At 40.4% G+C, this 15,828-nt stretch overlaps 1 protein-coding gene and 1 non-coding gene across 6 annotated transcripts in view; both read right to left on the bottom strand.

Annotated features, from left to right (window-relative positions):
* SLIT2 (slit guidance ligand 2) overlaps nucleotides 1-15,828 on the bottom strand; it is a 349,041-nt gene that overhangs the window by 77,952 nt on the left and 255,261 nt on the right. For 3 of the 5 annotated variants that reach the window (XM_066384206.1, XM_066384204.1, XM_066384208.1), the window contains 7 exons: nucleotides 15,640-15,711; nucleotides 12,148-12,291; nucleotides 11,868-12,031; nucleotides 10,851-10,874; nucleotides 7,090-7,240; nucleotides 3,313-3,387; nucleotides 1,595-1,738 (listed from right to left, as the gene is read on the bottom strand). In XM_066384206.1, coding sequence (XP_066240303.1) covers nucleotides 1,595-1,738; nucleotides 3,313-3,387; nucleotides 7,090-7,240; nucleotides 10,851-10,874; nucleotides 11,868-12,031; nucleotides 12,148-12,291; nucleotides 15,640-15,711 — 774 coding nt within the window. The remainder of the gene's footprint in view (nucleotides 1-1,594; nucleotides 1,739-3,312; nucleotides 3,388-7,089; nucleotides 7,241-10,850; nucleotides 10,875-11,867; nucleotides 12,032-12,147; nucleotides 12,292-15,639; nucleotides 15,712-15,828) is intronic. The other 2 variants (XM_066384207.1, XM_066384205.1) reach the window with 1 other exon arrangement.
* TRNAA-UGC (transfer RNA alanine (anticodon UGC)) lies at nucleotides 13,139-13,214 on the bottom strand. The gene has a single exon. It is a non-coding gene; the product is annotated as a tRNA-Ala (tRNA).

The raw sequence follows: 15,828 nt of genomic DNA, 5'->3' as shown, positions 1-15,828 counted from the left end.
GGGGGCGGGAGTAGACACAGCCACCTCCGGGATAACCTCTCTGTCTTCCTTCCACACTCCTCCCGGTCTCCTCCCTAACAAGCTGAAGGAATACTTGCACAACATTTGGATGGGGCTCCCAGCTACCCCTGAGGGGGGTCAGCAGGGGACATGGGTCCTTCTGGATGGCTAGGTTTCTCAAGGAACACACGGCTCCTTCCCCGTGCAGAGGTTTTGCAGCAGGATTTAAATTTGGAATGTTTGTAACACGTCCCACCGGCTGGAGGCGTGTTCTCCCCCTTTACACCTGACACAGAGCAGGCCTGGGACCCTGGGCTCTCCGTCCTGTCCCCTGGCTGTGGCCCAGAGGGACCCAGGGGAGCTGGGGCCTTCTCCACTGCATTTGCCAAGGGCTGTTGCCTGGTGACAGTTTCCTTCCTGTCTTCTGAAGGCTTCAGAGTTTGGTTGGTGTCTCTTCCAATTTTTAGGTCACTGCTTTTGTCAAACATGATTACATACTCTAGAGCAGGGGTCCCCAAACTTTTTACATAGGGGGCAGTTCACTGTCCCTCAGATCGTTGGAGGGCCGGACTATAAAAAAAAAACAACACACCTGTGAACAAATCCCTATGCACACTGCACATATCTTATTTTAAAGTAAATAAACAAAATGGGAACAAATACAATATTTAAAATAAAGAACAAGTAAATTTAAATCAACAAACTGACCAGTATTTCAATGGGAACTATGGGCCCTGCTTTTGGCTAATGGGATGGTCAATGTGCTCCTCTCACTGACCACCAATGAAAGAGGTGCCCCTTCTGAAAGTGTGGCAGGGGCTGGATAAATAGCCTCAGGGGGCTGCATGCGGCCCACGGGCTATAGTTTGGGGACCCCTGCTCTAGAGATAATACAAATGACATATGTGCTCGGTAGAAAATTCCAACTCAGAGTGTTGTCCTTACTAGTCAATCCAATCCCCTCCTCCTTGGCCAACAACCTTTTGGAAACATTCAGAATTTCTTCTCCCCCACCTTACAACCTATGAGCCAGTAAGAAGACATAACTCCTAGCATGTCTGCTTTGAACCTGGCAGTAGAAGCTCCCACATCATCAGTCTCTGCTGCACTGAGACCCTGCAGGGGCAGATAAAGGTGTTCTCCAGGTGAGCTGCTATGATGCCATCGGGTTGAGAGCAGACTCTGAAGCTAGTGACCTTGGCCCAAGGCAGAGTATTAGATGGACGTGTTTGTGGAAAAGGAGAAAAAAATGATCATTCTGAGTCTGATCAGAGGGGCCAGTCTGTACACGGAATGGAGCAAAGATGGTCTTTTCTGTTGTGGAATTGCAGCCAGGAGACCCATTTGCTCTTTTGCAGGTAACATGCTAACGTCAGGGGTCCCAGAGTAAGAGACTATCTGCATCCACAATCGTGTGTGTGTGTGTGTGTGTGTGTGTGTGTGTGTGTGTGTATTGCAGAGAAAGAGCTGGCTAGCTGGGGGACTGAGGGAGAACAGACTCTCCATTCCCTTCCCCTCCCCCCTCCAGGATTACAATGGCCCAGAAAGCACATTCCTGTAGAAGAATAATCACAATATAAACAAGAGGACTTACAACGTTTTGAGACTTTCCAATCCCTTGAACATCTTATGCTGCACATTTTCCAAACGATTACTCGTGAGGAGTATTTCATTTACCCCAGACGCTCCTTCGAAAGCTCCCTCTTCGATGTCTGTGATCTTATTGTTGCTAAAGTTTCTAAATAAAAATAGTTGAAACACAGATTTTACCTTAAACAATTGCTCTCAAACAACGAGGGCACTAAGACATGTTTGATGATTCTCTTCTATTGAACAGTCTCCCACCGTCTTAGACATCTTCTCTGCCCAGCACTCCCAGGGCTCTGAAGCGACATCAAGCCAAAGTGGTAACAATACTAAGAGGTAACATTTGCAGTGACAAAAACCAGCCTGGTCACTGTCAACACGACCTGAATGGGTCCCCAGCAGGACAAAATTCTTGAGGTCTGGTATCAAAGTGCATAAACCTATGTTTGCCACAAAACTTAATGAGGGAGTTTCAAGGAGATGCCCCTGATTAAAAGTGTTGAATAAATTAACGACTATAAGAAGGCAACTGGGTAGAGAGAAGAAGAATTGACTAAATGTCCATGCTTAGAGAGCATCAGAAACATATCCGAGTATGAGTTTGTTCCCAGGGAAACGTCTCGTGTCAAAACCACCAACCTAACCGTCAGTATTTAGTGTGACATGAAATACTGCAATGTATTTAGTGTATACATGAAATACTGGCCCAGTGGGCAAGAACATCCCAGAGAAGCAATGTCCTTTCTATACATTCCCTCTTTCTCTTTTGCACTGCTCCTTCCAAGACTAGGAATGTCCATAGCACAAGCATTGTGTTTATGTATCCTTTGATTCGTTTCAGAATATGGCCCATAATAGCCATTCAATAAATAAGCATTCAATTGAGAGGCATTTTATAGCTGAAAAGAAAGAGCAGTTCGTGTCAGAGAAAAAGGAGGACAGTTAAGCAAGGAGAAACTCTTCAGGAGGCAGTATATAATATGGGCGTCAGGTGAACAGAAATCACTTCGGTCCTCTCTGCCTCTTCCGCCTCTGTGACTGCAGACCAGCTACGTACATAAAAGCACAGGTATCACGGAGGAACGCTCCCCTCCTGATGCTTCTAAATACGGGGAGGGTGCTCTGCTGGCCACACACTCTCGGCCTCCCCGTGTCCCCCCAGCCCCTTCCGCAGGGGGTGGAGTGCTGTCCTGAATGTTGCTGAAACTGCTGAGCTTACAAAACTATTTTGAAATATGAGTTGTGGATATGTAGCAACACAGATGAGCTAGCAAGCCTAGTTTAGCAATCATTAATTTTGACTATCTCCTAATGAAAGTTTAATGAAGCAAAAAGTCAAATAGTTGACATGGAATGTGCCGAAAGAGAAACAACAGCTTGGTCTGGGGAATAGTCAAGGAAGTTACAACACATTACTGAACCGGTCTTTAATGTGCATGCGTGCCATGTTCCCGCTGAGGACGCCCGGCAGACCAGCTGTCTGAGTGACAGGGAGACACCCGCGTTCTGCAACGGAAAGGTGGTTGGCTTCGCGTGAATACGGAGAAAGAAGGCAGTTACTCAGAGAGCCCCTAACGTCATGCCGCAGGTAGTCACTGCGTGGAAATTCCTCTGGATCTTTTATATTCTCCAATTTCCAAAGAAATCCATATAAAACGGCAAAGGGGTGGGAAAAACGCAACAGAAAACACAGACATTTGCAAAGATGGTTAATGTACAGCTTACATTTTACGTAACTGAGGAAGCTTCTTGAAGATGCCTGTAGCTTCCAGCACCGTGAATTCATTATTATTAAGACGCCTAGGGAGAAAGGAATAGTCAAGTGTTGTGACCAAGAGTCAGGAAGGGTTTACATTTTATTTCTCATACAGAATTTTAACAGTATGCAATGATTATCCTAAAGCAAAATATAGGACACACGTCACAGAAGATCTGAGGAAAGCACAGTTGCCCCTCAATATCCACAGAGGATTGATTCTAGGACCCTCTCAGGACACCAAAACCCACAAAGGTTCATGTCTCACATGTAAAACAAGGTAGTATTTGCATAGAACCTACATGTATCTTCTGGTATAATTCAAATTATCTCTAGATTATATATAATACGTAATCCAATGTAAATGCTGCTACGTAAATAGGTGTATGCCTCTACATGTTTCACATTCAGTACAGGCCAACCATTGTAGACTCAACTACATAGCATACGTCAACATCAGGGAACATTTTTTTTTTTTTTTGTGACAGAGAGAAAGACAGAGAGAGGGACAGACAGACGGGAAGGGAGAGAGATGAGAAGCATCAATTCTTCATTGCAACACCTTAGTTGTTCATTGATTGCTTTCTCATATGTGCCTTGACTGGGGTCTACAGCAGAGTGAGTGACCCCATGCTCAAGCCAGCGAACTTGGGTCCAAGCCGGTGAGCTTTGCTCAAACCAGATGAGTCTGCGCTCAAGCTGGTGACCTCAGGGTTTTGAACCTGAGTCCTCTGCATCCCAGTCCGACGCTCCATCCACTGCGCCACCGCCTAGTCAGGCAGATAACATTTTTAAAAAATATTTTCAATTCAAAGTTATTTACATTTGCAGATGTGAACCCCAAAATATGGAGGGCCAATTGTACTTATTTCTTTCCCATTTCACTCAAATTTTAATAATCAAAATAAAATATATAAGAAGCACATAGTAAAGAAAACCAATCATTGAAAATCAAAACAAGCTCTCATTTAGTAATCACAAACTTTTTTCTCACTATTACCCTTCCCTGAGAGCATTTTAGACCACTTTTTCTTTAATTACCTGTTCCATAATTTTTTCCATAATTAATGGTTTTACTGACATACTATTTATATGCAACAAAGTTCACTCTTTTAAGGTTTGTAGTGGTTATATACATTCACAAATTTGTGCAACCTAATTCCAGAATATACGCATCACCCAAAAAAGAAATCCCGCTAAGAGAGTGAGCAGTTACTCTCAATTTGTTCCACCCACTAGCTCAGTTCTTGCATATCACTCATTAACCTTCTGTCTCCATAGATTCTCCTATTCCAGATATGTCGTATTAATGGAATAATATAAAATGAGGCTTTCGTGGCTGGGTTTTTTTTTTTTTCACTTTATAAATAGTGTTTGTAAGGGTCAACCGAGTTTATCATATACTAGCACTTCATTCCTTTTCATGGCCAAATAGTGCTCCACTGTATGGATGTACCACTTTGTACTTATCCATTTATCAGCTGATGAAGATTTGAGTTGCTTCCACTTCTTGATTATTATAAATAACCCTTCTACAAATGTCAGTGTACAAGTTTTTCTATGGGTATATGTCTTTGATTCTTTTGGATATTTACATACATGTGAAATTGCTGGGTCACACAGCAAATTAATGTTTAACTCTTTGAGAAAGAGCCAACCGTTTTCCAAAGGGGCTCTATTATTGATATTTTATAGACCCAGAAGCAATGTAAGAGGGGTCCAATTTCTTTCACCTGCTATCATCCTTTTCGTTTCTTTGTTTTTAATGGCCATTCTGGTGGTTGTGAAGTGTTACATCATTGTGGTTTTGATTTATGTTTTCCTAGTGCCTAATGACATCAAGAATTTTTTCATGTGCTTATTAGCCATTTGTACATCTTCTTTGGAGAAATGTCCATACAAGTGATTTGACTACTTTTTAACTGGGCAATGTACATTTTTATTTTTTATTTTATTGTTGAGTTGTAAGAACTATTCATTCATTCTGGATATAAATCCATTGTCAGATGTATGGTTTGCAAATATTTTCTTCCAAGTGCTGATTTTTAAATATATGACTGAAAATTTCTTAAGTTCTTAAAACATACAATACATAACCTCTTCTGAAAAATGAATTAGATTCTAGTTTCTAATACAATTCTTGACTGATAAGTAAGCCTCCTTATATATTGTCATGCTGGAAGCCATGATTTGAATTATTGTTTGTAGTATTACTGGAAGTAAGCAAATTCCCTGCTTGACTATAAAAAGAGTTCAGCGCTTTATTCACATGGTCTCCAAGCATTTCTAGAAATCCTGGAGCTATGAAATAGTTTTATGAAGTAACAGGAATAAAAAAACATCACTTATAATCACAGGCTAGTTAGTTTCTGTCATTTCTTTGAAAGTGTTACATTATTTTTAATTATTCAAATTGCTTAAAATTCATTAAGTAACAAGCATGAGTATAGGCACAGTGGGCGATAAACCATAAAACATGATTCCTGTCATAAGGGACTATAATCTATGTAGCTGAAGACAAAAGGATCACACACGCACAGAAAGACAACCAAATATACAAAGTGGAGAATGACAAATACCAGCTGGCGCTCTACATAAACATGGCTGAGATGTTCAGAGAGTGATGAGATTTCAGCAGGTTTTCCTTGGATTTTTAGAACACGAACGCTAAATGTCTCACTTTTATAAATACAGTCAGTAAAAGCGATCTGTGCATGGGCATAGTACCTATAAATGATCCAACAAACATATTTTAGCAACTAGCACGTGCTAGGCCCTTTGTTAGGATTTTAAATATACATTTGATCACACTCTGTTTCTTCAGCTTTTGCTGCTATGCCATTCTTCGTGTTTTGATACTTGATAATCACCGAGTCTTTTCAGCCACGAGTCAGTAAAGTAGTAGAGCAGATTTTAAAAAGACTCTCTTTTTGAATTCATAATTAACAGAGATTCAAAATGGTGATTCTCAGACTATGTACTGTATTTGGTTGCTGTAACAACTAAATATGTTAGCCTGACCTGTGGTGGTGCAGTGGATAGAGCATTGACCTGGAATGCTGAGGTTGCTGGTTCGAAACCCTGGGCTTGCCTAGTCAAGACACATACGAGAAGCAACTACTGTGAGTTGATGCTTCCCGCTCCTCCCCCTACCCATTTCTCTCTCTCTCCTCTCATTGCTTTAAAAATCAATAAATGCCTGACCTGTGGTGGCGCAGTGGATAAAGTGTCAACCTGGAATGCTGAGGTCGCTGGTTTGAAACCCTGGGCTTGCCCAGTCAAGGCACATATGGGAGTTGATGCTTCCTGCTCCTCCCCCCTTCTCTCTCCCTTCTCTCTCTCTCTCTTTTTTTCTCCCCCCTTCTCTAAAATGAATAAATAAAATCTTTAAAAAAATCAATAAACAAAATCTTAAAAAAAAAAGACTAAATATGCTAAAATATATTAAATGTTCAGAAATGGGTTTGGGCATAAATATTGCTCAAGAAATAAATAACAGGATGAATAGTATTACTAAGTGCTAACTGAATTTTTGAGAGGCAAGTTAACTGCTGTAATTGCATCTTGGGCCAGAAAGCTGAAGTAAGGTCGTCTCTTAAATATTCTTACACATAGAAGAGTTATGCCAACGTGTGTTCATTAAGACCAATGTAATTATCAAGATTAAAAGGGCGATACAACAATCCCAGTGCTCTGATGCATTTGCTCCCTCCCTCCCCACCCGATTTGGCTGGGGTGGAACTTACAGCTCGGCTGTGTACTGAGGGATGTGGTCTGGGACTTTGACGAGCTTCTGATTGGAGCAGTCTACGGTGGTTCCCTCACAGCGGCACTTCTCGGGGCAAGCCAAATCTGCAAAGCAGTCCCCGCTTAATTTTGATCGATAATCTTCTGTGCCTATTGAGGATTCGAGCCAAGAAAAAAAAAAAAAAAAAAAAAAAAGAAGAAGATATTGAGTCTAAAGGTTGTAATTGTTCATTTTGCAGGAAGAGCAAAAAGGAAGACAACTGGAGATTATGCAGCAGGGAGACAACTGGGGGGACTTTGGTCAATGGATGTCAGGAGAGGGTTACAACGAGGGTTTGGGATTTGCTGGAAAAGAAGAGTAACTAGATTCACAGGACAGGAAAACATTAAGAGAGATGAGCTTTTCACAGCTGTACTTTCTGCTGATCCAGGTATGAGCCATTTCTAGCCTATTTGACAGCTAATCACACAATGGCTAGTCATTGTTAAAAAAGGTGATTTTTTTTTTTTCTCGGAGTCAAGAATTTAAAACGTATCCAGTCATCAACGTGTCCCTAGATATCATTTTCAATTAGGGCTTTCAAGGCAAATAGATGTACTCAGGTTTTTAAATTTTCTGTGGTCTTTTATTATTCTCTCCCTCTCACATAATCTTCAGAAATGCCTAAAGAGCCCTCTTTTTTTTGTTTGTTTGTTTTTCATTTTGATTTTATGAAGAGAGACAAGCAAATCCTGATTTAAGCCTCAGCAGCTTGTCCTGCTGTAGAAAGCTGCGTGACGTTCCATGGTGCTTGACGGAACCATGTTTTACTCATACCTGGCAACCACATGGTTAGATCAAGCACAACAGAAAATCTCGCTACAAAATCACTACACCATCCACTAGGCCAAGGGTAAGACGGAGAAGGAAAGATGAAGGGAAGCAGGAGAAAAGCTACAGACGTTTCGGAAACGGAGTATTGTTTACACGACATGCATTCTTCCTGCAGAACGTTTACGACCGTAGTGAGAGTATTACTACCGACCATGTCCTGGAAACACAAACAAGGGGTTCTACGGAAAGGCGCGTCCACCCATTCCTCACAACTGCGGAATGGCAACAACAGCTTCCAGGAGGGGCATCGGGGAGAAGTTGGGCGTCAGCTACATGGACAATGGAGAAGCTCAAAAGATCTGCGGTTTCTTCTTAGAAAAAAGGCACAAAAGACCGAGACTGGAGGGAGGTACACCAGGATTGAAAAGGGAGGACACTGTGTTTGGATCAGATGCTTTTACTTACAGCCAAAATGCTGAACTCCTGCAAAAGTAAAGATCACCAAGAAGGAAAGAAAGACAGTCATCCCAGTTATGATGAAGAAGTCTGTCTACAAAACTAAGGTCTCTTTCTTCTTTCCTCACTGTGGCAATTATCGAGGAATGATATGGTATAATAGGAATTTTCATGCTTTGTAAACTTCCATAATAATTTTTTGAAGTGTAGTGGTCTTACAGGAAAAGCAATGGCATACATAAACGTATAGCACAAATTAAGTCCTTGTCAATTCCTTTAAAAGATGAACTCTCTGCCAGATAGATTTTCTGGTGAGTTATCACTGCAACATCTAGAATGCCAGACAGGATGGTGGTAGGCGAGTAAACGTGTAAAATGAAGTGAAAAACTAATCATGGAGATCTTCAAGTACTATCATTAGCACGTTGGGATTAATCCATAGGTTGTGGCTTACATGCTTTTTAATGACCTTTCCAATTTATATTTAATGCCATCCAGTTAAAATGGACTCAGTAAAAAATTTGCAAAGGTGAATATAATTGTTTCATTACATCTGGAAATTAATGCCATGACATTTTAAAAAAAAAATGTTGTGTTTTGGCTAAAACTTAAGTTAAAATTAAAATGAGGAAATACTGGGAACAAAGTCTAAATTTCAGGTACACTATATAGTTTACATTTAAAATAATCCACCTTCAATACATGACAATGATTCTTCTTTTATGGTGGCTCTTTTGATAGGTTCAAATTTTAATTAAAATCTGGAAAAAAGGGAGAGTCGGACAAAAGAATTCTTCTGAGTCATGACTTCCATAATTACTATCCTGATAAATGTAAATTGAATCCTCAGAAATTGACAATTAAGCTGTGATAGTTGACATAAAAAGTATTTTCCAGAAGCTAATTTGGCTGCTGTCAATAAGTGGACAAAAATGTATCAGAGTTTATGAACACAAGCTGACTTTTGTTCTTTATTTGAAGAATTGAAAATATTAACTTATAAATTATTAATGAATTTTATTTACAATATCTAATGTAATAAAATAAATATTTAAAATAATATATTTAATGTAATAAATAATGAAGTTTATTTAAATGTATTAGATGGAATAATTTGCTCTAATTTGGTGATTTAATTAATATTAATCTTTTATCCTATAGTGTTCTGGTGTTTAGAATATAACCTTTTCTGGGTAATAGCCATCCGATGACTTTCTACTTAATAATTGGGTAAAAATAATGAATTTTAAGATTTATAGTGAAAGTCATAGAACCTCTGTTCAACTGTTCCTTCTTATGCAGCCAGAATAATATATAAAATATTATTGATCATTCAAGCTCAAAATAAAAATAACAAAAATCTGTTTTATGCATTACATTATTTAAATTATAACTCAGTAATGGCAAGCAACACCTATTTCCTTAAAAATAGAGACCAAACCCAGAATTCTTTAAAAAATAGATGTGATTGTACACACCAGTACTACAGAATGCGTTATATTTACAGAGGCTAATATACATTACAGTGTAGAGTATACCCAGAACATGGCAAATGTGGTCCATCAATTACTACTTAACATACATTTTTCATACAATAATTTAAAACAAACAAGTCGAGAGGTATTTTACACAATTGGCAGGCAAGGAAAAATTAAGAAAAGAAACATATTTCAAAGAGCTAGTTCTAGAATCATCAAACTTGATAGTGTTAAAACTGTAGTGGTAGAACATTCCAATTACTTTTCTAAGAATGTTTCATGCACTGGCCTAAATCATTTAAGGCACGTAGTGCCCGTGAACTTGTGATGCTTTCTGGACAAGATCAGTGTCATTTTTGTGGAGTTACACTGTGACATCAGGTGTGCAAGGGTGTCAACCCACAGAGACAGTACAGCTACACGTAAATCAGCACAAAGTTGCAGTGTTGTTTGCTTGCTTGTTTTGTTTTGTATAAAAAGTGAAGCAACTGCAATCAAAGTCAAGCAAAAAGTCAGGGATACATTTTTAGTGTAAAAACTATAAAAAAAAGTAAATCCCACGATTGAAAACCACAGTTCTCTGTGTCGGTAGCAGATTCCATGTAGAACTAGCTCTTTGATAACAGAAAGGTCTCTGTCTTTAAAACCAGCTCAATCAGCTACATTTTAAAAACAGGTAGAGAGATCAGATATACCACATAAGGAGAGAAAATTATTTAAGTAGAAGCCATAGGTTCAAATATTTTAACTACCATGAGAATTTTTAGATAATGTGCCAAAGTGAGAGGGGGGGGAAAGGTGGGAGTTAAATAGTATTTATATTTAACATCAGAAGCTGCATGCAAAAGTCAGGTGTTCAGGGAACAGCTACAAGTGATCTATGCAGAAGTAACTCTATCTACACAGTACCCGCTGTATTCTCAAGAGCATGCATATCAGAGTTTTAGAAGCTATATTTTACAAGGTAAGGAAAGGGTGTCTGCAGTTAGTCCTACTACCGAGCAAAACCTACCTGGAATGAAATACTGTTCTTTAGCTAAATAAAAAAAGAGAAAAAAAAATAGAAGATGCACCTGAATGTCAGCCAGCAGAGATATGAGTTATATCAGATTAAGAATGGACTCACGTTATTACAGATAATTAAGTGAAAATGTATATTTTCAGCAGGGGCTAGAGTATAATAATGCACAGTGAGTACTAAACGCATCTAGAACCATGGACAATAACCGGCGTGGTCTTGATATTAGCTTTTTAAGTATCAATTAACTGCCGAATATGAAATACATCTGGGATAGTTAGGCAGCATACTACTCAAAACATACAGAAGGCATTGTATCGTAAGAAAATAGAAAAGATTAGACCAAAGCAAACGGTAAGTTTCAGGAAAGTAAGCTTTCTATTTAATATTAATGCAATGCACCTATAATTAGCTTTCTTTAAATAAATGTAAATTCCCAATGTCTTAAAACATGGCCTTTTTTTTTGGGGGGGGGGAATGTATCCTCCCAGTTCCATTCAAAATAAGAGAAAGCAAATGGAGAACACAGTATTCAGTAAGGGATCCCGAGGTTGCCCCTTACTTGGAGCCTGAGCAAATCATGTAACCAAGTCTCAGTTCATTTCCTGAAGCAATGCAAACATGATTAATTACCTTAAGTTTCTCTGTGGAGAATAATACAACAAACATGAGACTTAACAGGCTTAAAAGGCACTGTGAGTTAACTATAAGGCCCCTGTTCAGTACGAACCCTGGGAACACAGTATGAAGTATCCACTCATCTATTCTTTTTCTTGGCTAGGAGCCTATTTCTTCTGTATCATATAGCATTAAAAGGTGTTAGACATAGAAAGGCTTTATGAATTGTGTATACAGTTCTCTTTATTTATTTTTTTGCTTTATGCCTAGAAGACAAAGAAATATGATTCTACATTGTTGGTAATTTAGCCACAGGCCAACTGTCTCTAGGTGTCCTGTCACCACTGTTTTTTTGGTAACAACGGGGAAATGTCCCACGAGGTGAGAAATTACCTGAACAACGGAACTTCTTGCTTTTGATCTGTCCGATTCTTTTGTTTGCCAGACGCCGGGGACTGGTGCAGCGGGCGCCACTGGTCTCGATCGGGTTGGTATGGAGATAATCCGCCAGCCACTTGAGATGGCAGTCACAAATGAAGGGGTTCTGGGCCAGATGCCTTTCAGAAACACACACACACACAACGCTTTTATACACGACTTGCCAGAAACTCAACTCTCAAATTCAGAGTGAAAACACCTGTCATCGAGTGCGATCCAAATGGCAGACACATACATGGTCTGAATAGCCCGGAGCGGGGAGAAGGTGCCCTTGGCGATGGTCTGCAGCTTGTTGTCGTACAGGGAGAGGAGGTTCAAGTTGTGCAGGTCCTGGAAGGCGTCGACCCGCAGGCAGCTGATCTTGTTGGCGTTCAACAAGCTGTTTGGTCAAACGGTTGTAGAATTTAACTTGGTTGAACACAATATGCTACAAACTCCATTTTCTCTCTCTCGTATGTGTACCAATGTTCTACATCTACGGCTATTTAGTGGAACTGTAGTGTAGAGATCACACATCGGCACACGCCATTTGTGTAGGTGGTACATGATTGTGTCTGAGCTTTATGCCTGTGGACTCCCCTTTGGGAGCATATGTGTCCTACTGTCTACTGCCCGCAAACTTCCGGCCTATTGCGGTCTCACAGAAAGGCCATGTTTCCTCCAGCAGGACTTCCGCCCGACTACGGTATCCTTCCTCCGGGCTTCCGCCCGACTACGGTATCCTTCCTCCGGGCTTCCGCCCGACTACGGTATCCTTCCTCCGGACTTCCGCCCGACTACAGTATCCTTCCTCCAGGCTCCAAAGCAAGTTATTCAATGCTACTTCGTCCAGTCACCTAGTTCACGGAGGCCTACTTTACCCAAATACAGGTTAGTCTTCTGTGAACGGGGGAAATATATATTTTTATTTTATTTTATTTTTTTTTGTATTTTTCTGAAGCTGGAAGCGGGGAGAGACAGTCAGACAGACTCCCGCATGCGCCCGACCGGGATCCACCCGGCACGCCCACCAGGGGGCGACACTCTGCCCACCAGGGGGCGATGCTCTGCCCCTCTGGGGCGTCGCTCTGTTGCGACCAGAGCCACTCCAGCGCCTGGGGCAGAGGCCAAGGAGCCATCCCCAGCGCCCGGGCCATCCCCGCTCCAATGGAGCCTTGGCTGCGGGAGGGGAAGAGAGAGACAGAGAGGAAGGGGGGGTGGAGAAGCAAACGGGCGCCTCTTCCATGTGCCCTGGCCGGGAATCGAACCCGGGTCCCCCGCACGCAAGGCCGACGCTCCACCGCTGAGCCAACCGGCCAGGGCGGGAAATATTTTTTGATATTTCTTTTCCTCTGTCGTCATTAGAACAGTGTTTTGATACTTAAAACTTTTATGAGCAGTAGCTCAAAAGAAAAAAAAAGGAAGTACGTGCTATGTAGTTTGGGTTTGTATGTCTTATTACCTAACACTCCGAAAATATTTGCCCTTTTCACCACAATAGTCTCTGATAGATATAAGGTATTTCTGTTTTAATTGCTTACTTTTGTAGATGTTTCCATGCAAAGCTATGACTCCCTCACGGATATTTTCTTTGATGTGCTCTTTATTTTTAATTCCCCTTCAGGAGCTGAAATTTTGGCCTTCTCTGGAGTCTGGTCTACATAATAATTTCTTAAAAGCTCAGAGTCCTGGTTTGAGGTATGGACTGATTAATGCCATTCCTCCTGACTCCGGGCCACAATGCAAGTCCCACTGTCCTCACTCCCTAAACCCATTAGCTACCTAAGGGAAGGAATTACGGCACAGGACATTAAGGGCAAGAAAAAGGTCAGGGACCTGAGAGACAATGGAGGAAGGCGCTTTTGTGAGCATTTTGTACTTGCTTTAAATATCTGTGGCTGAAAAACCAGGGGGAAAAAGTACCAAACCCTAATTTATTTAGTTCCTTCCATATACCTGCTTCTCCCCAACATCCAGCAGCTCTCAGGGGCTAAACCGTGTTTTCAGCAAGCTGTAATGAGACTACCCTGTCTCTTTAAGCCAGGCATGCTTAGCAATCGGCCTTAGTGTAGAGATAAAACATGAGGCTGAGGGAATGTGCATGGATTCATTCTACCAAAGATCAGAAACAGTACTGGCTAACCGCACGGCAAGGGTGAAACAAGAATTTGAAACCTGAATGAAGTCATTAGGTAACCAAGATTAGTATTTGCTGTGGCTCATTAGTTTGTCAGAGAGAGAGAATGGAGCAAAATGGACTGTCTGGGTGTGGTAAGGGTAAGTGTTGTCTGGTTAACAAGTTACTTCACTTGTGTGGGTGTGCATGTAAAAACTGGGCTGTGATATAAAATATCTGGATAATGATGAAAAATGCCAAACATGTATAACAGATATACTTATGAACATACATTTATCAAGCAAGGAAAAATAACTATATCTGGGAAGTTTGTAGAACTAGGATTTTTTTTTTTTTACCACATAATGGTATAAACCCCAATGCCAACAAATGCATATACCCAAAAGAGAAAATGACATTCTAAATTAAACATTGTTTATGTTAATAATTTTTCTATTTAAAATGTTATTTTTCAATTACACCTGAGAGTCACTATTATTTTGTATTAGGTTCCAGTGCACAGCCTAGGGGTTAGACAATCACGTACTTTATATAAAGTGATCGCCTCAATGTTTCCAGTATGCACTTGGCGCTCCACATGGTCCTTACAACATTACTGACTGTATTCCCTGTGCTGTACTTATGTCCCCGTCGCTACTCTGAAACCACCAATCTGAACTTCTCAATCCCTTCACCTTTTCCACCCAGCCCCCGAATGCCCCCTGCCTCCCCTGGCAACCACCAGTCTGTTCTCTGTGTCTACGAATCGATTTCGGTCGTGTTTGGTCATTTATATTGTTCTGTAGCTTCCATATACAAGTGGAACCATAAATTTAAAAATTCTAAAGTGGACCTACTATATACCGGTGAGAGAAGTAATTCCATCACACTCATCTTTCATTCATAGCAACGGGGCCCGTATGTGCCCAAAATGAGGAACTCCTGATGTGTTCAGTGATTTGAACAGAGTTGGATAATCCAACAGTAAAGATCTTAATATCAGCATATTTTTTCCCCAAATTTCCTTTTCATATAAGTGTTAATTAAAACACCAGGGGTCAAGTCTTAGTCTTATATATATGTATAGCAAATAGTTCTTTAGAGGCAAAAGAGAAGTAGCTATTGTCTAAACAGAGTGGTCTCTGAGGATATAATCCAGGGATTTACTGATAAATCCTTTACAAAGAGGAGTTTGAGTGTTGCTGCTGCGTTCCGGCCTCCTACACACCATCTTCATGTCGGGGGATGTCATTCCAGCGCTGTCACTCTTGCCAATTCTTTGCACAAAGGTGAATAATCATATCACCATGTCTCTCTCCTGTCTAACTATTCTTAAATCAAACCAAAGAAGTTTCACAAAGGTCAGGGATTGTAAAAGCTTTAAATGACAGAGGAGACAGGATGCATACATTTATGACAGTGTGGAGAGAAAGGTGTTGGGACAATTTCAAAGTCTGTGTCTTCAAATAAATAACCATCAACAATGTGAGCTCCACTAGGCTAACCTTTTCCATTTCATTAAACTATGTCATTTGGGTCAAGTTTTTCTGAAGCTTCCATGAAATGATGAGATGGTACACTGACTGAAATATAATATTTGGTTCAACAGATCAAAGTCAATCAAATACTTACAGTAGCTGTAAGGAAAATAATCCTTCAAATAAACTTTTTGGGAGTTCTGTGATTTTATTTCCATAGAGCACACTGGAAAAAAAAAACATTAAAAAAAGTCAGACACCAAACCAGCATAACAAATTAATACAAACAAATATGTATTCAGGGTTATAAGAGGTTAGTAAGTAGTCTACACACAGATGCATG

This window comes from Saccopteryx leptura, chromosome 5, assembly GCF_036850995.1.
Source record: "Saccopteryx leptura isolate mSacLep1 chromosome 5, mSacLep1_pri_phased_curated, whole genome shotgun sequence".
In the NCBI taxonomy this organism is placed as follows: domain Eukaryota; kingdom Metazoa; phylum Chordata; class Mammalia; order Chiroptera; family Emballonuridae; genus Saccopteryx; species Saccopteryx leptura.
Note: the sequence above shows the minus strand (reverse complement) of the source record. Positions and strands in the feature narration are given on the sequence as shown.